The sequence below is a fragment of the Strix aluco genome, chromosome 5 (genome assembly GCF_031877795.1).
Source record: "Strix aluco isolate bStrAlu1 chromosome 5, bStrAlu1.hap1, whole genome shotgun sequence".
Classification (NCBI taxonomy): Eukaryota; Metazoa; Chordata; class Aves; order Strigiformes; family Strigidae; genus Strix; species Strix aluco.
Genome location: NC_133935.1, coordinates 36,985,169 through 37,007,850, shown reverse-complemented (window position 1 = coordinate 37,007,850; position 22,682 = coordinate 36,985,169). Strand labels below are relative to the sequence as shown.

Sequence of the window (22,682 nt, the reverse complement as noted above, 5' to 3'; positions counted from 1 at the left end):
AGCTCTCGTCCTTCTTTGTCATCAGAATACCCTGCATTTATTATCTTTTAGATATTGTGTTACTGCAAATTAGCATTTCGGGGAAGAAGGGAGTCAGCAATGTCAGGTTTTTTTAAGGATCCACCTGAAATAAACAAATAAATTACTGTGGAGCACCCTTGAAGGATGAGAGTGCTGGCGGACCCCACACCAAGGCACAAGGAAAGCCCAGCCTTTCAGCCTGACACGGAGACTACCTCCTTTGTAAAGAGCACTTTTGCTTACTGTGTTTGGAATTCACATCACATGTCAAATACCACATACTTGGACCTATACCATACTCCATACCATCCCTACTACTTTTAAAACTCTCTTTTCCTGCAGTGCAGACGTTGTTGGGTGCATGTACATACCACGTGGAAAATGCCAGCCGCCTTGATAGGCTTGAATCCGTTGACAGGGATGCAGTGGTCGGCATGGCCGTTGCAGAAGCAGCTGCCCTTCACAATGAAGTCGTAGACAGCGTAGTGCAGGGGCGGCGGGGGCTGCGGGGGCCAGGGGGCTGGGCTGGCCGGAAGGCAGGGGCAGCTCTGCCGCTCCAGCAGCTGCACCCGCAGGTTGGTGATCTTCAGCTGCGCCTGGGCTTCCGCGCTGTATGGGTCCTCTGTGGTGTAAGGCGGCGACAGGGCTCGGTATATCACCTGGGTAGAGAAACATGGCAAGGGAAGCAGAAAGGAGGATGTCAGTCAGCCCCACAGTGGGCCAGGGGGTGGGATGGCAACGGGAGCATCCTCTGGGAGCATGCACCAGGCTCTCGTGATGCTCTTCCTCTCTGCAAGCGGTGGGAGTAGCAAATCCACCTCGACCCTGGTGTGTGCAAAGTGACTCCCCTGTGATCCCCTATGTCCCTTTCCACACAAAGCCCAGACCCTAGGGGTGTCAAGTGACATTTCACTGTTATCTTAAAGCAGAGGTCGGTGCTGCTGGTACGCAGCGTGGCCCAGCACAGGGATCAGCAGTCCTGCAGGTGATGCTCAGGTGGAGGACTCTTCATTAACCTTCCCTCCCCCAGAATGGGTGTATTTTTTAACAAATAAAGCTCAGATTTCCAAATATTTGGCTCCTATCAGTCCCAGGCTGTTTCCTAGTGGAAAAGTGATTAGGTGTGGCAATTAGTGACAGCAAGCTGATAGGCAAGAAAACTGAGATAAGAAAGAAAGAAAAGTGGGGGCTTCTGAAGTTTAAACAAATACTTATCAGTCAGTCTTTATTTTAACTTTGGTCCAACTGAATAGGTAAATATTGGCTCAAGCTGAAAATTGAGAGCGCTAAATAAAAATAACCAATTTTCTTGAAGAGGTTTATTTTAAGGTTGTTGGTCTAGCTGCCCACAGTGAGACATCAGAAACAGCATATACTTCATATAACTACCATTGGCATAAAATGACACATTTATGACACATGTATTAGTTACTGGTACATTCAACTGACAGCGACCCTTTCTTCACTGAATAGCCACTGAAGGCTTAATGAACTACAGTATTTATAAGCACCACTCAATCTGTCACTTGACGAGTGTTTGAGGGTGTGATGCAGCCTCACATCTCGATGCACTACTCCCAACAGTGGCTTAAAACCTCCTCAAACCACCCTGCTGCCCCGCTTATAACCACCCATGCCACCCAAAACACCAGCCAGCCTGCTATAGACAGCAAGGAAGTATGTGGCAGTGACGGGAGACCATCTTTTTTTGCCAGGAGGTGCTGCAGGGTGCCAGGCAAGAGGCAGTGTATGAGCCTGCCAGCAGCACTTAACGGTCATCACAGCCTCCTCTCCCTAAATCCTCTCCTCCCAAAGGATGCAGCTGATGCACTTCAGCTGATGAAGGCTTCCTTTTATTTCACCAGGATTCACAGATCCTGGAAATAATGACCCTGGTCTTGCCAGCTCCCCTGCCCACAGGCTTTGGCTGCCGGCTGCCGCCTCCACCAGCCCCACCACTGCTGGCACCGCTCCTGGCTGGGACCTGGTGTTTCTCCAGAGCTGCCAGGATCCAGCCGGAATAAGCTTTGTTCTGGTCTGGAAGGAGATTTAGAGCTCATTTAGGAGCTGAATGGCCGCTGGCCTGCCAAGCATGGTTGCAACCAACGTGCCGGTGACAGCGGGGCTCTGGCATGCTGGTGCCAGGTGCTGCGTGCTGTCAAGCACGTCATGGCTGCAGCCCCGCGCCACCGCCCTGAAGATGCTCCCTCCCAAAGGTATTCCAGCATCTTCTGCCAGAAAGACATCAGTAAGGGAGAAGGTCAACCAGGAGACGTGGTCAGAGGGCAAGGGCACCCCTTGTGCGGAAGTGTTGAGTCTGATGAGGGATATTAATAAATATCAACACATTTCAGAAGTGGTGTTTTGTTCCCTATCTCTTTCATGAACATACGGAGTTTTCTTCTGCTTTCCTAAAATAAAAATATCAAGCAGATATGAACAGAAACCCAAGTGGACCCAACTATCAGGCCCTGCACCTCCCCCCAAGGTTTTTTATTTATCCAAATTTAAATCAATGTCATTCTGATCATGTTTACTCATTAGTGGCTTTGTGAACACAAGATGCTTTCAGATATGGAAAGAAAATTCCTTGGGAAACATCCAAATTGGAGATATCAATTTCCTTTTAGTGGAGATGATGGAAAACACTGGGCTGAGAATTTTCAATAAAAACTAGCATTTTGGGTTCCTTGTGATTACATAAATTGCATCTCAGACAATTCTTTGTTTGTCCTGATTCAGATGAGAGTAGCGAAGGAAATAAATGGAAAAAATGTATGCTAGATGCAGCTGCAGACTTTCTTCTCATCATTTTCAGTTTTTCTTGTTTATCTACCCCCATTTAATGCACATGACTGATGCTCGTAGTTCTAGTAAAGACAGTTGCAGCAAGGAAATCAATAACCCTGAGAGCCTTCATGCTGAGAGAGTTAAATCTTGCCTGTGTGGAATTCAGGGGGAGTTATGCTGCTGATTTCAATGGAGCCAATATTCCTGCTCAGGCCCTAAAACTTTACAAACATTTATTTTTATGGCTACTTGAGAACAGTGATGCTAAACATGAGCCCTATCTGTAATTCCCCGGGGCTGCAGGCTCTCAGCTGCCCTCCCCGGCTGCCCCATATTGCTCTGGCTGTGCCCAGCAGCCCCCGTCCCTGTTTCAGAGCCGCGCTGCACCCTGCAGCAGTGCAACGTAACGGGGTGAGCCTGGTCTCAGCGCTGCCAAGACAGTAAACACCCTCATCCCTCCGTCCCAGATGCTAGTAGCTCTACTTTAATAAAATACAAACCAGTCATTATAACATGTAGGACACCATACAAATAGCAATTCTCTGCTCTGCCCCAGCAGATTGAGCTGGAGCCCCCAGAGGCTGTTTAATAAGGTCAAGGGCATGTTTCCCAGCAGGATTTCCCTGTTCAGTCATTAACCTCATTGGTTTATCCCAGCCCATCTCGGGAGTCAGCACATCACTGGGGCCACACTGCCCTCATACAGCTGTTATGGGTCTGCACCCCTGTGCTGTCTAGCACCCCAGCCCCACATACACACATGAACGGGTGCCAGATTTCCTGCTTTTACCTCTCTTTGGACTTTTCTGTGCAAACTCCACTGATAGGACCAGCCCCAGTTTCCAGCATCCCATCTACAAACAGACCATGGTTTGCACAGCAAACCTGATTGGATTTTCACACATACAGTTCTGGTGGCAGCCCCCAGCCACTGCAGAGGTCTCCTCAACCAAAATATTGTTTAGTTTTAACGGCGTAGGGCAAGCACGTAGGCAGGATTTGAGAAGTATGTACTGCCAACATACATGCGTGTATCTGACGATGGGATTTTGCAAGCCCGTCATCTCCCTGATGTCAACAAGCAGGACTTCAGTCCCACTGCCCAGCTGGGCGCTGCTGGCTCCTCTGATGGCCTTTGTTGAACCAGTGCTCCCCAGCCACCCTGGGACACTCATGGTGATGTGCCCAATCCACAGCCATCATTTTCTCTTCCCAACAGATTCCGGTAGCCCTCCAGGTTTATCCTGCTAAAGCCACATAGAAAACATGCATGCCTGGCTCAACTCAGGGACAGAAACTCTCCCCGGTGGCTCTGCCACCACAGTCATGGTCTTGGCTGACACGGGCATATGTCATGTCAGCTTTCTAGCTGTTGGGGCAGTCCCTCTGCCAGACACAACTGGCGGATGGCTGTTCCCTCCCAGCCCCCAGAGAAATCGCTGCCTGCAGAGCAATCAAGACCGTTAGTCTTCCTATCCCAAAAACACTGGAAGAAATCGTGCCCAAGGGTCCTGCCAAAGAGAGCTGTGTTGTCATTACACAAGGGAGATAAATGTGAGGTAAGGGAGAACATACTTTTTGATGGATGATGCCGTTTCTGTTTTCACAGAGCATGGCCTCTGCCAGGAGAAAGCTCCACCACATGCAGAGGAATGCACCCAGCCCCTTGGTAAAGGAGCAACGGCAGCAAAATCTGGCCATTTCTCCTGCAGCGAGACTCACCAGAAAGCACACCACAGTGACCAGACCTCTGGCTTTCCCACTCGTCTGTCTGCACGGAGGCGTCTCACTGACAATATGTCAAAACCCAGAGATACAGTGTTGGGCAGACAATGTGACTTCCCCAGTAGTCAGCACCATGTATGACAGCAAAGAGTGGGAGGCCTGGATCTTTACATCAGCAGCTCTTTAGTGCATGCACTAATCCAAATTTTCTATTTTGTAGAACAAGTAGGAAGTAATAAATTGAAAACCCATGGCACTTCTATGCTAGACATGCCATAATATATCCTATCAGAAAGATGTTTCCATTCCCAGTGTTGCTAGCTCACTATAAATTTTATGATATTTAGGATTCTTCTTAAACACAGTCCCAGGAACTGAATCTTTATCTCAGCTTCCTTTTAAAACTAAGTATCTAGCAATATCTCATATCTGAGCAGCAAATGTGACTAACCAAGAGGCAAATAAAAAGAACCTCTGTCTTTAAAACAAAATGTCTAGTATTTGGGGTAATGTTCCTTCCATGTCACAGGGAATTATGCTATTGGATCCAATGTCCTATAAATGCAACATTTGCATGAAGCAATATCAATAGAGGAGTGACTTAAAAGTTGCACAGGGATTTTTTTTTTGGTGGGGGAGAAGTCTCCCTACACAGCCAAATAGGAACTGTAGACTGCAATCCCTGAGTGAGGAATGTCACTGCTATGCCTTGAGAGGGTTGGGTTCACCTGATCCTCCCAGTGGGATGCCTGGCAGTGGCAGGAGGGAGCCCACTCTGCTCCCAGGGGTGCAGGAGTGGAGAAGCTGCTCTGCAATGCCTTGCACATGCCATGGGGTAAAAATACTCTGCTCTTCAGCCAAACCGCTCTGGATGTCTGCAGTTTGGGCACATAATTACATAGACACCCTCTAATAAATTTCCACAGCATTTCTATTTCCTTATGGGCTGCCATGAGCAACTCTTGCTCTGCTGATTACTTCACATGTTTTTTGTCTTAGCGGCACAAGAAGCCTCAGCTACTTGCCATTCCGCAGATGCAGTAATGTAGCCCTGTATATAAATAAAGCAGCAGCCATGAACATGGTGCACTCAAGTAACCGCCTGCACCACAATGACCTCAATTTATAAATACATAAAAGTCCCTTTGCAAGAAGTACCCTAGTATGTTTACACGCAAGAGGCAGTGAAAGGACATCTTTATATATATCTCCACAGTAGGAAGGAAAATGCTAATGAATGATGCTGAGAGCAACAAAATAGGCTCTGAAGTCAAAGTTGCCTGAGGAAGTCAACAAAACCAGTGAAAGATTTGCCACCAGCAAAGCCTTCTCAATGACTCATGGTGCATCTTGGACCACTGCAGCCTCCACTCACCACAGCTGTAAGGGCCCGGACCTTTGTCAAGATACAAGTGTCAACAGCAATAAAATGGTGCCCTTTGGGATGCAAATGCCCATGACATTGAAGAGACATGCTTGATCTACAAAAAGCTTCTGCCTCACAGACCTTCAGAAATAGGCACAGCTACAGAGGCCATGGACAGGGACCCGCAGCTCCCATGCATGTGACCCTTCCCTGGGTCCCCACACCCGGCTAGAGGTGACATGCTCCAACCTCCAACGGGGAGCCTGGCCTCAGCCAGAGTTTCTCTCCCTGAGACTGGAAGGCATTAGAAGATGGTTCACAAAATGACAACACCAGAAAATTATAAACAGAGGGAATAAATGTATGGGAGACTCAAGAAGTGTATACACATGGGAACAAGCCAACAAATGGGAATACAGCAGAAATAAAAGCAATAAACAAATATTAAAAACATAACTACATTTTTATTGGGTTGTAAATGAAAACCAAGATGGTAACACTGCATGAAGTGGTCTGTGGTTTCTTTCCAAAAGAGATTGATGGACTTTACCTGAATCATTCAACCTGGATGCATGAAAATCTATCTATAAGCACTCTAGAATAATGACCTATCCGTATTAGTGATTCACCTGTTCGGCTTATGGGCATTTCATAAATTCAGTACTGATTTATTTGGTTTTTGCTGGTGATTTTATTCCTTTCAATGTATTTTACAGGAACACAGGAAAAAATAAGAATAAAAAGAATGTAAGGTTTGCTGTCTTCTCCAAATAGAGAGACAGCGAAAGCAACAGGGTACATGCACCACCTTACAAAAGGGCATGTGATGTCTAGGTAAGTGTTTAACAAAAATTTAAGGTTTGCACTAGGAGTCTGCAGTGTCTCTTGGTATGCAGGCACTAAATAAATGTGGCTAATTGGCCTGTATTATGGGGCCCTGCTGAATCTCCACATCACTGGAAGCGATCTGGTTTATTTAGTGCCTGGACAATGCTCTGAAAATGTAGTCAGTTAAGGCGGTGGTGGAGCTCTGCCAGCACATCCAGGACCTCATCCCTTTGCCTCCTGAAAAATTCCCCTTGAGCCCAGCAAGCAACCAAGGTTAGGCACTGCCTGCCTGGCACTGGAGCTAAGGTGAAGGGGAGCCCTCGTCTCCCACTTCCCAGCTCCGGGATTTCCAGCTGTGTGCCCAGCATCACCTAGCACATCTGCTTGTGCCCACAGGCTCCAGCTGTTGCTCACAGCTGCACACAGCTGCAGAGGAAGCTGAGGTGCTTGGTGCTATATCTGCTGCCCAGTACACCTCTGCCACCCCCAGCCACTGCATGCCTGTGCCCCATTCCTCCATGCCTCCCTCCATAGCCAGCCCAGCCTGTCCAACAGCCCAGGCCCTCTCCCATAGGGACTACCCAAAAGTGGCAACTGCTTTCAGCCTTGGTTGGTCTTGTTCAGAGAATCTTAGCTGGGAAATTTTATTAGGCCAATTAAGCTTTCCTTCTCAGTAGATGTAAAAGTCAAAAGTAGTAATTTCACTTGGTAAGCATTACAGAAAGCTCACAGGGGGCAATAAGGCTGATTTGTAGAAATGAGTAAACGAAAAAATAATAATAATGATGCAACAGTGTGTGCCCACTGGGACTATCTATAATGTCAACATGCCACAGTGTCTTGTCTCACCATCCACAAGTTACACAGTCTTACAAAGATTTCAGGAGGAAAATCCAGCTATTTCAAATAATTGGCCCTTGCGGGGGCCTTGGCAAATTAATTTATACCAGGACAACTTTTATCTTTTGGGAAACTCATGGCATTCTGCCATTCTCAAAAGCAAGAAGTATATGGGAAGCACTCCTACTCACATGAAGCAGCTGGCTGGTGGTGGGCTGGAAAAGGCACGAGGAAAGCTAGGCAAGAGCCTCAGGATTTCTCCAGGATCCTTGACATCTCTGGCAATAATCAATCAGACAAGAGCCATCTTCTCAGCTTCCCTTCAACATTCTGCCTCACAATTTCATTAGATGAAAATGAAACACTGCTAGGTCATGCCCGCCTTCATGCAGACAATGATCACAGAATTAATATTCTTACCAGAAAAATTTCTCTCCAGTTCAAAACAGCTCAAAGCATTTGGATTTCTTCACCTCCAGCTAACAGTGCTCCTCCAAGAATAGATAGTTTATTCCACAATGGCTTTCTTTTGCCTAATCACTACTTTCACTCATCAAATAGATGGAAACATCGTTTCTTGGCTCACAAAGCATCATCCAGATGCATAATATCAACAGCTATGCACTATCAAGGAAAATAATTACTGTTTTTTTCTCATCTTCAGAATCACATTTCCCAGGCTGTGCTATCCTGCGTAGGAAAATGAACCAACACATTTCAGCTGATGATATGATGTCCTTTGACCCATCAGCAAGAAAGATGGTATTTAAATACTCTTCCCTCCAGCAATTTCCCTCCTTTCCCTATCCCCACAAAGATTTATGTTCTCAGCCCTGGCCTGATGGCAGTACCTGTTGTGCGTATGGAAGACCAAGAAAACCTGGAGCTACCTCCAAAGAGCCAGACAGAGAACTGGACTTGCTTGTTCATAGGCAGGGCTGTAAGAAAAGCTGGCTCACTCCCCAGAGCTGCAGAATAACCCCTTTCACAGTTTCTGAGTGCGACGCACCACTGCAAAAGCCTGCAAGGCAGCAGGTTAGCATTTCAGTAACTGCAACAGTACTAAGGATCAAGGGGATTTCTTTCAGCCTAAGAGTAACCCGATTTCATGAATATTTTTCAGTTGTCTATAGTGAAAAGGCTTTGTGTCTATAGAACTGCCTGCTTAAACCATCTAGTTACCACGAGCTAAACTTAATTTTAGGAAAAAGAACACCTGTCTGAATTATATGCAAATACGCACCGTCAAAAGGTCATGAGAAACAGCACCACCCTTTCAAACCATGGCTATAGATTTTGACCACAGCAATGAGGGACACTGCAGAGAGACTAGTGATAGAGAGGAATGGCATTTGTGTCTAGTAAGTTTGTTTTTGGACATTAACTTCTTTTCTTCCTGGAAATGTTGCCCAGGGAGAATTTGAGGACTTCACCATTTGTGTAGGATTTTGAATGCTGGTAGACTGGATATCTCACACTGACACCCATTGTGCATGGAGATTAATCTCAGATTAAGTCCCCATGAGCTTTTGATACAAAAGTTCTGAGATGTGTCAATTCACTGCTTTAGGTTACACACTTCCCGTGTAACTGGTTGTATCCAGGAATCCCAAAGAGAACATGGCAGCCCTACTTTCCAGACAGTGAACTGGGAGCTGAATAAGTGAGCCAGTCCTCCCTTCATGCCAGAAATGAACTGTGAAATGAAGCAGTGGGGTGCAGTGCCTGAAGAGAGGCTCTGGCTGCACCACTAAAATGCTGTGGCACTTTTCTCAAGGGAAGCAATAGTCCCACTAACAAGGCCAGATGCCAATTTAGAGAATTAAATTCTGCCTACCCAAATTCCTCTTGTTTCATGTGGATACAGTGCTCTTCACTTCCTACATAAGAAGTTTGGAAAGGGTCTCCTGGAGCCCTGGGACCCCTTCCCTCCAGTTGTTGGCAGCCTACAATATACCTCCTTTCACACACTGGTCAAGCTCCCTCTGAGGAATAATTTGTTTTAGCCATAACTGGAGGCCACTCCAGAAGCCCTGATCCACAGTTGTTAGAAACTTGCTGTTCTAAATGGGGGACTGTCGATACGCACAGTTAAACACTGGCTATGCTCCATCCCAGAGGCGGCTGCATTTCAAGAGCTGGCCAAGCAGAGGGCTAACCTCCAAGTGCCAAAAGCACTGGGAAAGCCAGGGAGAAAAGGAGACGATGAGGCCTTTCTGTGGGCTAGCTGCAATGGGGGAAATCATGTGGAGGATCACCAGGCAGGTTGGAGAAGCATCTTACTCCTCACTTGCCCTGGTCCTCCAGAGATGCTGAGCACCTGGGAGGCCCAGCAAAGGGACACGTCACTCCTCCAGGACTGCCCGCAGGAGAGAGGGAGGGATTAGTCACAATCAGGCCCAGAGATCTGGCAGTATCATCGCTGGTACTCCACGTACGGAAAACTTAAAAAACAGGTCCCGGTGCCCAGAAAACAGCGGTTCTATTGCTCAGCCCTGATGGTGACTGAACTCTAGAGGGAAAGTATCTTTCATGGTAAAATTCTTTGGAGACCAAAGGTTTGTCTCCGCATGTGCCCAGAACAGCTCTCATCTGCTGTCCTCCCAGGCACAGCTAAAAAATCAGCACGGGTTTCCCCTTTTTCCCTGAATCCTCTTTTTGCTGCCCCATTATTTAAAGGGAGAAGCTTCCCCCTACCCCACTATGTTAAAACCAGTGGAAACCCCACACAGGGCTTGGGAAGATGGGCTTCCCTGACAGGAGGGAAAGCTCAGGGGCAAAGCCAAGACATGCACCTCACCACAGCTGTCAGCAAGATGGCCAGTGGGGGGATGGTGTCCCACTGGTGTGCCACTGCTGCCATCATTGCCTGTGCGCACTGGCCGGCAGGCACGCATCCCCCTTGGCTCTCATAAACCCTCCCCAGCCACCCCACGCTGAATGGCCATCTGCCACAGCCTGGGATTTCTACGTTTCTACATAATTTCATTGTCACCAGCCTGACTTCATTTACTTCATCTCATTAACTATTCCCCTAGAAATCATTATTCTTGTGCTCATGAAATAATGCCCCCCATGTCTTGCTAAATTCACTGATACAATGCAAAGAGCTGGGCTGGATTTGGCCATCACCCCCATCACCCCTGTCCCCTAGCTGAACAGACCCTCCTTTGCATGTGGTATTTCTGTACAGAGCCTGACAGTTTGCATTTTCCCAAAGACAGAATGATCAGGAAGATGCTGTTAAAGAGGTTTTTGTTCTACAAAATGCACTTCTACAAAGTGTTAAGATGGGACTTGAAGACATACTTCCCTAGCCATGTCCTCACATGTCCTGAGCACTGCTGAACACCAGCCAGAATCTCTCTTTCCTTCTGGTCAGTTTGGGCCTTTGTTTTCTCTCTGTGCAGACATCAGTGGCACAGGACAATTAAAAAAGCCATTTGCACCTCTCTAATGGGCTCATGTCCCAGGTTGTTTTGAGGTTTTTCTTACATATTTGCCCAGGTTCTTAGCAGAATCCCAAGTCCTGCAACTCAAATCTCCCCTAACCCACAAGGTCTTTGGAGGATCTTGGAGCAATAAAGATGTAGCTTCTGTTAAGGACAGCAATGATAAGCTTAAAAACTAAGCTTGTTGAGGCCTAAAAGTCAGGCAAAAAGTGGGCAAAATCTTCTAGGCTGCAACAGAGTGTTTCTACAACTCAAAATTAGGGCTCCAAGACAAAAATCACTGAGCATGTTTAACTCCTGTTTATGTCAGCAAGTGTTACAATTCCTCACTGTTTATCAGGGCCAAACTTGTGAGTAGCAGGACACAACTTACTTCTCCTCTACACTGCTAATTTCAGGTACAACCAGTAGGACTGGTGTCCAAATCCTTAAGGAACAGAGGCAGGCTGCTGCAGTAACCATGCAAGGCAAACATTTGAAGGTTCTTCTGCTAGAGAAGACATATGAGATCAATAAAATGCTCAGTAAGACACACACCCCACAGTAAAACAGTGGTATGTGATGTTTCAAAAGTTAAAAGCACGTTAGAATTTGTTGCTGGAATATAGTCAAGCTGCAAATACGCCTCTCTTATTAATAGCAAGCAGCAACAATAGCTGAGGTGTCCAAGTGATTTATTAGCAGTATTCTGAAGAGATGAACACTCAAATAAGTTACTAATTTACTAAAATCTTGTCAAGGAGACTCTGCTTCAGTAAGTCCTTTTATCCTGGAGCTTGTCTAAATGGGGACACTCAGGTAAGCTAATCTGAATTGACCACAGATGGGAATGTAAAGTGAATGACATAATGGCATTGCAGAGTGGACAGTCACTCTCACTCACAGTTAAAGAATTAACATCTGCTAAGGGCCCCGTGTCAATGAGCCCTTAACAGTGATCTCCAGCCGAGGACAATTTTAAGATTAGAGTGTAAAAGAAGAAATATTATTATGATCTGAATTATGGGAGGGAAGATAGCCTTTTATGCATACTAATAAAATTGGCATTCCTGTCTGAGCATGAAGCTGAAAGAGTTTATTTCTGCATCTTGTTTACTTAGATTGAATTACATTTGGCTGGTGAATCCAGTTCTGATTTCCCTTGCAATAATGTGGCTGAAGGGTTACACCCTGGAAAAAAGTGGAAATACTCTGGATTTGTAGCACATTTGTATGATCCAGGCTAAAACTTGGCCTTAGCCTTTCTCTTAAAACACTGATGATATAAGGCCAGCATTTAGAGGTTTCTGCCTATGCTAAATAAACTGCTGCTGTGAAACAATTAATTCACTAAATTAAGAATGTGGAAAGTCTTTTGTGACCCTTCTGCCTGCAGCTGATCTGAAATTATTCCCTGACAGGGAAGGAGCTTCTTGTCCCCTTCACAGTGTTGCAAATCCAACCCCTCAAATTGGCAGATGCTTGAAGCTTGCTGGAAATCCGGGTTGGTTGTACTGAGGCTTCCACCTCCTTCCAACTTCTCCTTCACCTGTACTGGACAGGCCCTATGATGGGGGACAGCCTGGCCCTAGGACCCTGAAAGCAGTGCCAGCCTGCCGGTGGATTTCTACACAGGATGCAGTGAGTGCCTGCGGGTGCCAGGGCAGGAGGTGGGTACCCACCACTTGCCTCTTTTCCTCTGTTCCCTACCGGGAAAGGGCTCAGTTGTTTTGTTTGGCTCTTGGATCCTTGCAGATAAGTCATTGCTTTCCTGGCTGCTGAAAGGGTGGTTCTTCTTTGCATGAGCCCAGACTACAGCCAGGCTGCTCCGGCATGGGGCTCAGCTGGGCAAAGTCTCTGAGCACGTGCTGACCTGTGAACTCATGCTTACTTCCACCAAGAAAGTCTTTAAGACTAAACCCAGGGCATCAGTGCAGTGTTCTTGGCATCACTACCATGTCATGCAGCCTTCAACCTCTTTCTTCTACAGTTTTGTCTAGTTCTGTCCTTTCCTTCCTAATCCCACCATTGGGCTGTTGATCCTCCAGCTCATGCCTGCTTCAGAGGGGAGGACTCATGCATCCAAAGCAGAGGATAACCATACCTGGTGGTTTTGCAGCATCAGGGACTGGTAGCAAAGAAGAGCAGAGACATACCAAGTCCCTGCTGAGGTGACTCTACCCAGCAGTTGACCTGCCAAGTGTCACACATGGCATGTGACATTACCTGTTCTGGCTCCCACCGCTTGGGTGACTGCAGCACGGTGCCACCCTCTGAGCACAGATTGGTCTCCCAGTGCTCTCCACCAGTCCAGTACCACCACCCCAAAGGGAAGCCCAGAGCCGCTCTACTACAGAAGAAAGATGAAAGGCGTCTCCCAGAGCCATTTCAGCATCTCTCATTTCTCCAGCAGCTCTGAGCTCTGGATCTTTGAAATGAACCCAGATTCTTGGCAGCTTGCTTTCTGTGCTATTATAAATCTTCTCAAGATCAACATCATGGCAAGTTGTGATGAGGGAGTATTTTTGTCACAAGAGTTGAACTAGGCATCTAAGGAATGACTCATGATGATGAGGGCAGAAGAAATGTAAAAAGATTTATCTTTCTTTTCAATAAAAACTGAAGCAAATACACCTTTGTTCCAAATTAAAACAGGTGTTTTATTAAAAAGAGGCCATAAGCCCCTAAGTACTATGAGCTTCTGTATGCCAGTGCCTTGAAACAGGGCTTGCAGGCACCGTAACGATCAGCAGAAATGCAGGTGGATCAGCACCACCTGCTCTTTGCAGAGGGCTAAAGCCAGAAACCACCAACCCAAACAGCCGCAGGTCTGTGACAAGCTCCGATGCTGTTTGGTGTGAGCTGCCATCTCTTGAGGCTTCCTCTGAGGCAAATTGCTTATCCAAGGGGATGGGCGGCAGTGACCGAGCTGCCAGCGGTGTGCAGAGACTCCACACAAAATCCTGCAAGCCCTGACTGTGTCTGGAAATGCACATGTGGCCTTGAAATGTTTGAAGTGGGAGAAAGTGGTATACAGACGGTGTGATTGATACACAGTTTGTTACAGTTACAGTTGTTACACTGCAGTTAAAAAACTCTAAAAAGTTAAAAAAGAAATCCAGTAGCACTCGCAGAATTTATGTTTGTGCTTTAAAGAAAACTGCGGCAGCTGAGCTCCAATTAAATAACACCCTTCAGACTTGGACATTTCAGATGACTGCATATTTGAAACCACTGTTTCAAGTGAAATTACTGTTTCCATATGTCTGAAATTAGGTGCTACCAGAAGTGGAGTAAAGCACAACATAACTCCAAACAGAACACAAAACTCTGATGTTTCTTTAGGTGAGATACATGCTGCTATTGGCAGTTACAAGTAATTGCTGGAATGTAGCACACTGTAATAAATTAAATGTGATATTTGCTAAGCATGCAGACTTGCCATCTGGTCACCAGAGAGCTGCTGTTATTACTTTGCAGGTAAAAAGTGGTGTTTAAGTGCAGGGAACTGAAGTTTGCCATATAAATAAAATCTTATAAGCTCCAGCACCTTGGACTCAACGTTTGTTTAAACCCTGGAATAATTAGATGATCTTGACTTTTACACCTTCTTTGCAACAACGCAGACTGAAGCAATGCCAAAAGAAGAGATCCCACAGGAGCAAGCTCAGTAAATAGCCTGTTTCTGCAGCATGCTACTGCAGATGCATCAAACACCACCACATTCCTCTTCTTCTTGAGATGGGCATTGGTTTCTACAAGACCTCGATCCTACTGTCCCCACGCATTGCACCAACCTGCAGAGGAGCTGGCCCGAGGTTGGGATTTGCACAGGTTCTCGCCAGGCACAGCCCCCACCCTGGTGCATCACTGGCATGACCACAGTGAAAACTGCACCGGGGTGCTACCTACATGGGACACAGCACAAACAGGGCAGATACTGCCCCGAATGACACCCTGCATTTCTCATCCCCGAGAACGATCCCTGGCAAAGCTGAAAAAGGAGCACGCAAGTCAGAGTACCCAGACATGTCCTGCTGGCTGGCCTGAGAGCTACAGATTTCAGTCCATGCCCTGTATCACAGGCTGGCATACCTTTATGATTCAGGCAGTGGGACGCAGAGGCTGGCAGAAGTGCTGAGGGCCTGGAAAATTCCCAGTGGGGTACATCCATCCTTTCTTTTGTAGGTCCCACCTTGTAGTTAGCCCTGATTCAGAACCACAGAATGGTCTGGGTTGGAAGAGACTTTCAAAGATCACCTAGTTCCAACTCCCCTGCCATGGGCAGGGACACCTTTCACTAGACCAGGTTGCTCAAAGCCCTGTCCAACCTGGCCTTGAACACTTCCAGGGAGGGGGCAGCCACAACTTCTCTGGGCAACCTGTTCCAGTGTCTCACCACCTGCATTGTAAAATATGTCTTCCTTATACCCAATCTAAATCAATTTCAGTTTAAAACCATTGCCGCTTGTCCTGTCAGAACAGGCCCTGGTGAAATGTATTTCTCCATCTTTCTTAAAAGCCCCTTTACATATTTCACTGTGAAAGGAAGTTCAGGCAGCTTTTTGAGGGCATGAGCAAAGGAAGGCAGGAGAAGAGAGGAAGGTAGCAGTTTCTCTCACCAGCCATCTGAGCTAAACCCTTTGCTGGGCTAATGAAATAACCATCCTGGGTCTGTCTGGCAGGTCTGGAGATCCTTGCTTCTGAGCTGACAAGAGCATGGAGCAGCTTCCCCTAGAGCAGGACACGGGCTGCCTCCCAAGACACAGCTAAGAGTTGCACTTTGGTGAACAAACAGCTCTCGGTATTTCTGCAGAGAGTGGCTTCCTAGACAGAGCATGGCTAGAGGTGACCCTGAATGACTGCAAAGAGGTCTGAACAGGTGATTCTTCTCTGACATGAATGCTGGTCTCCAAGGACCAGGCTTTCACCTCAAAGTCAGTTCTCAGCAGAAACTACAATGGTATAACTGACCCTCTGATTCACTAATCAGATTTGCTCCTTTCTCTGTGTTAGGTCAAGGGGGAATTTTAATTAAACTTTCAGGCAAGCTCATTAAATTAGGCCACTAGAGGGAGCAGCCTTTAAAGTCCAGAGCTGGCCACTGGGGACACATCCCCACGGGTGGGGACCCTGGAGGCAGCCCTGCAGCCGTGGCTCCCAGCAGAGGGTCTCCAGCGCAATGGGACAGGCTTAGGCACCAAAGGGAAGAGTATTATTGGTAGCACCTCCAAGTGCATGATCTGCTGTTTCTGATACTGAAAATCTTTTTCACATCTATTGTTCACATATATTTTTCTTAGCAAACGTGATGTTTTTCTTAATTTTTTCATGCTCATTTCACATGAGAATAAGTGTGCACAGAGGAAAAAAAGATGCCGTATAAGGTTTCTTAATTGCCTGGCTAATGCGGCCTATGGGAATAGTACTTCAGTGTAGCTATTTTGAATGGTTACACGCTTACTTCTCAGTGAAGGTGGTCCCTATTAAAAGTGAATTTGGTGACCATTAATTTTAATGTAGTTGCATTTTGGTCTAAGTTGGACTGATTTGCATCACCCCAAAACCACACGACTGCCAGATCTGGAGAAGACCGTCAAGAGCCATGTTCCCTTTGGTTTTCCTGAGGAATTAGCAGCAGTTGTGCAGGGGTGTTTCACTGGGTGAGGGAAGAGGAGTTTTTGGAAAAGAGGGGGATTACGAGCTCAGCAAAGAGAGGGGCAGGGTGGTGCCTACATCACCTAGGAATGAATTGTGTTAATTCACCTTGTGATATAAATGTGATGGCAAGGGATGCCAGTGCAGTAAAATAAGAGGCATAAACACTGGAGCAGAGATTGCAGAGGGAAAGGGGGCTGGAGCGAGGGCTTTCTCTTCTTGACCCTGGCAGACCTACCTCTCCTCCAGTGCAGGGGAAGGGACTTGAATATCTGGAAGTGCAAATGGCTCCTCTCTGCCTCACATCATCCTCCAGCCCAAAGGTGGCTGAGCAGTTAGCAGCAAAGTATTTGTAAGGCTTCCATGTCTCGCCAAAGTCCTGGGAGCGCTCCAGCACCATGGCGGCTGGCCTGGGTGACTTGAAGACCAAAATCAAGTGAGTGAAGTAGAAGGCAGCTTCCAGGTCCAGCTGGATGGTCTCGTGGGGGGCATCCTGGGCCGCCTGCCACCAGGTTCGGGGCAGGCGGAACGGCGAGTCGGCCATGGCGGCAGGGGGGTGGGCCAGCCCCGCATGGGCTGCGCTGCACTGGCCGCAGGCGGGGCGCTTGCAGCGGCGCTGGGCATCCTCGGTGTAGGCACAGAAGGACTCGGTGACATGGCGCCCACAGGCCGTCTCCGTCCGCAGCACCCGCCCGTGCGCCAGGTTGCCCATCCGGGGGTTGCAGGCCTTTTCGCAGGGGCTGCCCGCTCCCACCACACCGCCCAGACCTGTAAGGCAGAGAGTGGGGAGATGAAGCCAGCTCCTGAGGTGGGTGCACCCCACCCTGTCGGAAGCAGATGTGGCTCGCACACGCTTTTTGGGGACACTGCCCCTGCCGAGACCGTGGGCTGCTGATACCCGCCAAGCCCCAGAGGGGCCGAGGGAGAGCACGGCGTGATGCTCAGCGCTCCTCTCCACGGAGCTCAGTGTGTCTATAAGAGCAAAACACACCAAAAACCCCTCAGGGCTTCCCTGCACTTGGGAAAATCCCTACCAAGAGCTGTAGAGCAGAGCAGGCAGCAGGCAGGCAGAGAGATGGCTCCACCTCACCCTCCAGCCCTGAGGGAGCCAGAGAGGACTGAGGCTTAGGGGGCAGTGATGGTGGCCATGCCACCCCTGTCCTGAGGCCTCCAAGGGGATTCAGGTGGTCCTGGGGAAGGGGGGAAAAGCACAAGAAAGACGGGCTGCCGTCGACATTGGGCAGCCAAGGCGGCATGTTGGCAGGAGGCTAGATGGCCACAGGGGACAGCCTCGCTGCATCCCAGATCACCATGCGGTAGATTGGGTGTCAGGGGTGTGAGAGCTGGTAGGAATATCTCCTGCCACCAGTAACCTCAAATCTTCACCTCCTTTCCCACCCCTCCATCCGTACCCCAGATCTCCCCACAGTCCCAAACTACTGCTGAGGTCAGGGTTCAATCAAAGCAATGCTTAATTTTGGGAAGGCTGTCACTGATGTGTGTAAAGGGGGAAAAAAAATAAATAATACTTGGTTGAAATGATGCTGGCAAGCTGCCTCGCAGCTGAGGCTCTGTGGTTTTTGTTCAAGTTTCTCTGGAAGCCTTGTCGATTTAAAAATCCACAGTTAAAGTGTCAAAGAAAAATAAAATCACCATGGGGTTTGGTGTGAAACCATCTGCAATGTAACCCTCCTGCTGCAGGAATGTTTGATTAGGGGCTCTCCACCTCTTTATTAATAAATGTAACAGTAGGTCAAGGCTGTATTTGACGAACCATAACTGTTTAACATTAAAAAAAAAGCTCTGATGACTTGGATGGGGGAAGGCCAAAACATCTTTATCACCAGGCCAGTCATACATAGTCAGCGTTGTGCACCAATATGGCTTATTCTTGGCATTTTCATTATGTCCAAAGCTTGTTCCAGCTTAGCATCCAATAAATCCTTTATCTGGGTTTTTTTCAGCTTTTGTCTACAGTATCATAGTTGCAATTAAGCTATATTACACACTAGCAGAGGCTGAGCCTTCAGAACCTGACAGTGTTCCCCACTCCTCCTGCTCCTCAAGAAACACCCCTGGAAAGAAATAATTTCTACCTCCAAAGGTCTATGCAAGTATTCTATACCGATTATTCAGAACAGATGTGGACGACTGCTTGTTATGCACCCCTTACAAAGCACTTCTGAATGTACTCTCTGGATTTCACGGGGTAAACAGTCTTGGGAAATTTTTAGTGGAAAAGAAATGTTCAGTCAAGTAGCTTCCTCAAGGGACCTGGTAAAACTGTGTCTGAGATGATCTATACTAACTGCAGAACACGTTTACTCTAGAAAAGTAAACAAATATCACTGTAAAATTAATGTAATATCACTTATGTCTCCTGAACATCCTTTTCAAAGCGTTGTATAAACATTAACTAACCTACACAGCTCTCCTGAGGGGTAGGTAAGTAACTGCTATTATCATATTATCAGTTAGGCTTGCCGCAAGTTGGCCTAATTTATGTCTTTGGCTGCTTTCCTGGATTCTTTGGCTACATGTAACACAGTGCAGTGAGTCGCTAAACAAATAGATGAACATTTACTGCGGTTCCCTCAGTTACAGGATTTCAAAGCAGATTCGGGAAGAGGTAAAAAGAGCGGGGCTCAGTCAGCACCCTGAGACAGGTCGAAATTACTGTCTGTGTTCATCAAGTCCTTTTGTTTTTTGTGCACCACCAATTACTGTCCCCGGGGAGGTAGTGGAGGAGGACCTGGTCAGTGGGAGGTTTCCCAGTGACTGGTGACTGTGGTGGTGACGGCAGGGCTCTGCGTAGCTGTCCCTGGGGCGGGGGGAGGCTCTGCCTGAGCCTAGCCAGGAGGAGTTGACTACCAAATTCCCATGTGAGACCCTGGGAGCTGAGTGCATTCAGTTGCTCTCAGCTCCTAGTATGCTCCAGTCCCGGTCACAGATGGTCACTGACTGCATTTGTCTTTGGGCCAGGCATGGAGGGTCCTTTCCTCACCTGGGGCCAGGGACTTTGGCTTCAGTAGGATTTGAGAAGTGCTGCTGGCACACATACCCCATTTCCCATCCCAGGGGTGGGAAGGGGGGAGAGGAAACCCCCTTTGAAAGGGTGTTTGTTTTCACTTGAATTGGAAAGCGTTGCATGACGGATGCGGAGCACTGCATGTTATGAAAAGTGACAGCTTTCTAGTGTAATGCTGGCTGCCACAAGGATTCAGTAAAAGGACAAATGAGAGCATAAAGATTTCCACGCTGTCAGCCACAAGCTCATGGCTGCTCTGCCACAGCCCTGGAAAAGGTGCTTTTCCTTTCTTGCATTTAATGCATCTGCCCAAGGAAATACTCCCATTCTATATACTGCACATGCCACCGGGCTGGGATCTTCAGTAATTGAGTAAGAGCATGCAGCGAATACCATGACTCACCTGTAAAACATCCATGGAAAATCATATGCTTCCTGCTTAAGCATTTTAGCAACACTTGCCTTGTGATGTTTCATTTATATCTTGTGCCTGATTAAATGTTTGTTTCCCATCGGGGCTTTTACTTCTTTTTAAAGAACAAAATTGGCACTCGGCTTGCGACCGGCCGAGGAAGCGTTATGCAAACTGTTTATGCCCAATTGTCTCTGCTGCGGCGCGGCAGGACCCCGCTGCGGGCAGATCTGAGCGCAAAGTGTTTATGCTACGGGAAGGGGCTTTGAAAACCCCGCCCGCCTGGCCTGCGCTGCCCGCTTTGCCTGCGCTGCCCGCTTTGCCTACCCTGCCCGCCTTGCCTGCGCTGCCCACCTTACCTGCGCTGCCCGCTTTGCCTACCCTGCCCGCCCCCCGACGGCTCGGGGCATCGCCGCCCGCAAGCGCCGACGGATTCCAGAGCCTCTCTCTCCTCCGCGTCCCGCCGCTGCCCCTCGCAGCCGGGCCCCGCTCCCGCGGCATCCCCCCCCCCCCCACCCCGCGCCGAGCCCCCGGGCCGAGCCCGCCCGGCCCCGGCGGAGCCCCGGCGGGCAGAGGCGGCCCCGCGCAGCGCGGCGCGCCCGGACCCCTCTTTGTCTGCGGCGAGGGGCTGGGAGCGCAGCCCCGGCCCCTACCAGCGCTCCTGCCCTTCCGCTCACACCCCGTACCCACACGCGCGGCGTGTGCGGACACACGCGGGCACAGCACGTACCTACATACACGCATATGTACGTGCGTAAGTGCGTGCAGACATATACGCGCATGCACAGCCGCAGCCGTCCGTATACAGCGCGCACACGCGGACGGGACGCCCGATGCACGCGCGCGCCCGCGTACACACGCGCGCCCGCGGGCACACGGGTACGTACACACACGCGTCCGGACGCGCAGACGGCCCCGTATCTACCTCGTACGCCTGCGGAGGACGGCGAGCGCCGAGCGCCGGGCGGGCGCGACCCACCTGCGGCGGCAGCGGCGCCCAGCACCAGCAGCACCAGCAGCACCGGCAGCGGCGGCAGCAGCGGCGGCAGCAGCGGCAGCGGCGGCGCCAGCCGCATCCCGCGCCCCATGGCCGCGCGCCCCGCCGCCCGCCCGGCGCGCCCCGCCGCCCCGCGGCGCGACCGGCCCCGCGCGGCATCAGCGCCCCGCGCGGCACCGGCGGGCGCGCGCCGCCCCGCCGCCCGCCGCGCCCGCGCCGCCCCGCGCCGCGCCGCGCAGCGCCCCGCCGCCGCCCGCCCCCCGCGCCCCGCCCCGTCCCGCCGCTCTGCGCCCCCCCCCGCCCCCCCTCCCGCCGGGGCGGCCCACGCCGCGGGGGGCGGTTGCCGGTGCGCGGCGAGGCGCGGTACTGCAGCGGAGGGCACCCCCCAAGCCCCGCCGCGGCAGCCCGAGGCGGGAGGGCCGGTGCCCGGGAGAGCGACCGGCGCCCCGGGGCAGGGCCCTGCCCCGCATCAGCCCCCGGGGGCGCCGGCTCCCGAGCCCGGTCGCGCTGCCAGGGCGGGGCGGGTGGGAGCTAAGCCCTGAGCGGCACCAGCCCTCCGCCGGCCGGGCTCGATTGTAACGGAGCGACCCAACTCGCCGCGAACTAAACCCGAGTGGCTCAAAACTTTGGAGACGTTCCTTGGCTTACGGGCTCTTCTCTGAAGGACTGAGCGATGGAGCCACGTAACCGTAAGGGGTTTTCCCTTCTTTCGCAGGACTTGGCAATCCGTGGTTTAGCTCACAGTTTTAAAGAGCCGTAAAGTCCCATATAGTCTGATCGGTTCAACAGCACCGGCCAGCGTACCTCAACAGAAGTGTCGGGCTCTGAAAATAGGAAAGGGCACAGTTCCATCTATTTTTCACCCCCAGACCATTACCTTCTCGGGTCCCAGCAGAGGGACATTAGGAGAACAAGGGTAGAGCGCTTCTGAGCAATCACTTTTTTACTTACCTGAACCTAACCTGGAGGTGAGCGTGTTGCAAGCGTTTCAAAATGTTTCGTACTTCTTTCTCTGCACTTTGAACTTGGATAGCTTAAGAACAACTCTGTTTTAAAAACCAGCATGATGATATCTTAAGACCACCATCCTGCCTTCTGCAATGCGTTCCAAAAATGCTGCACATTTGGGACTGCTCAGGGTTATATCGTCACCAGAAATGCTCCCTGAGAGGTATTTAGTCCCTAATTGACCGATCGCAGTCAAACATCTGACTCACGGGGCGGTGTTATCTCTGTATCTATACCTTAAAAGGTACAGGTGGGCTGATCTTTGTCATCTTTCTCATTTTTCAGTTCTGACTTACATACCACAGAGAAGCATTTTGATCATGTTGCCGCTGCCATTTTCTCTGTCCTCCAGATGAGCGCATCTGGACAGGGACTTCCAGCCCCTGGGCACCTGTTTGCCCCCCGGCTGCTTGCGAGCTGCTCAGGGGCTTGTCCTGCAGCCTGCCTGTCACGGCGAGGGCTGCACGCACCCTTCTGAGCCTCCTCACGGTGGTGGCCGTGGAGGAAAAGATGTTCTGGAGGGTTTCTGCTTCATGTCTCGCTAAAGGGTGATGTGTTTTTGAGGAATCACATGGGGG

At 49.5% G+C, this 22,682-nt stretch overlaps 1 protein-coding gene across 2 annotated transcripts in view; it reads right to left on the bottom strand.

The window, feature by feature from the left end:
* Positions 1-21,211, bottom strand: part of NTN4 (netrin 4) — a 49,213-nt gene extending 28,002 nt beyond the window's left edge. Inside the window, exons 1-3 of one of the 2 annotated variants that reach the window (XM_074827021.1) lie at positions 21,079-21,211; positions 16,898-17,427; positions 393-680 (exon numbers count right to left, since the gene is read on the bottom strand). In XM_074827021.1, coding sequence (XP_074683122.1) covers positions 393-680; positions 16,898-17,427; positions 21,079-21,187 — 927 coding nt within the window. In that variant the 5' untranslated portion in view covers positions 21,188-21,211. Of the gene's footprint in view, positions 1-392; positions 681-16,897; positions 17,428-21,024 lie in introns of both variants that reach the window. The other variant, XM_074827020.1, reaches the window with a different exon arrangement.
* Between the last annotated feature and the right edge of the window lie 1,471 nt (positions 21,212-22,682).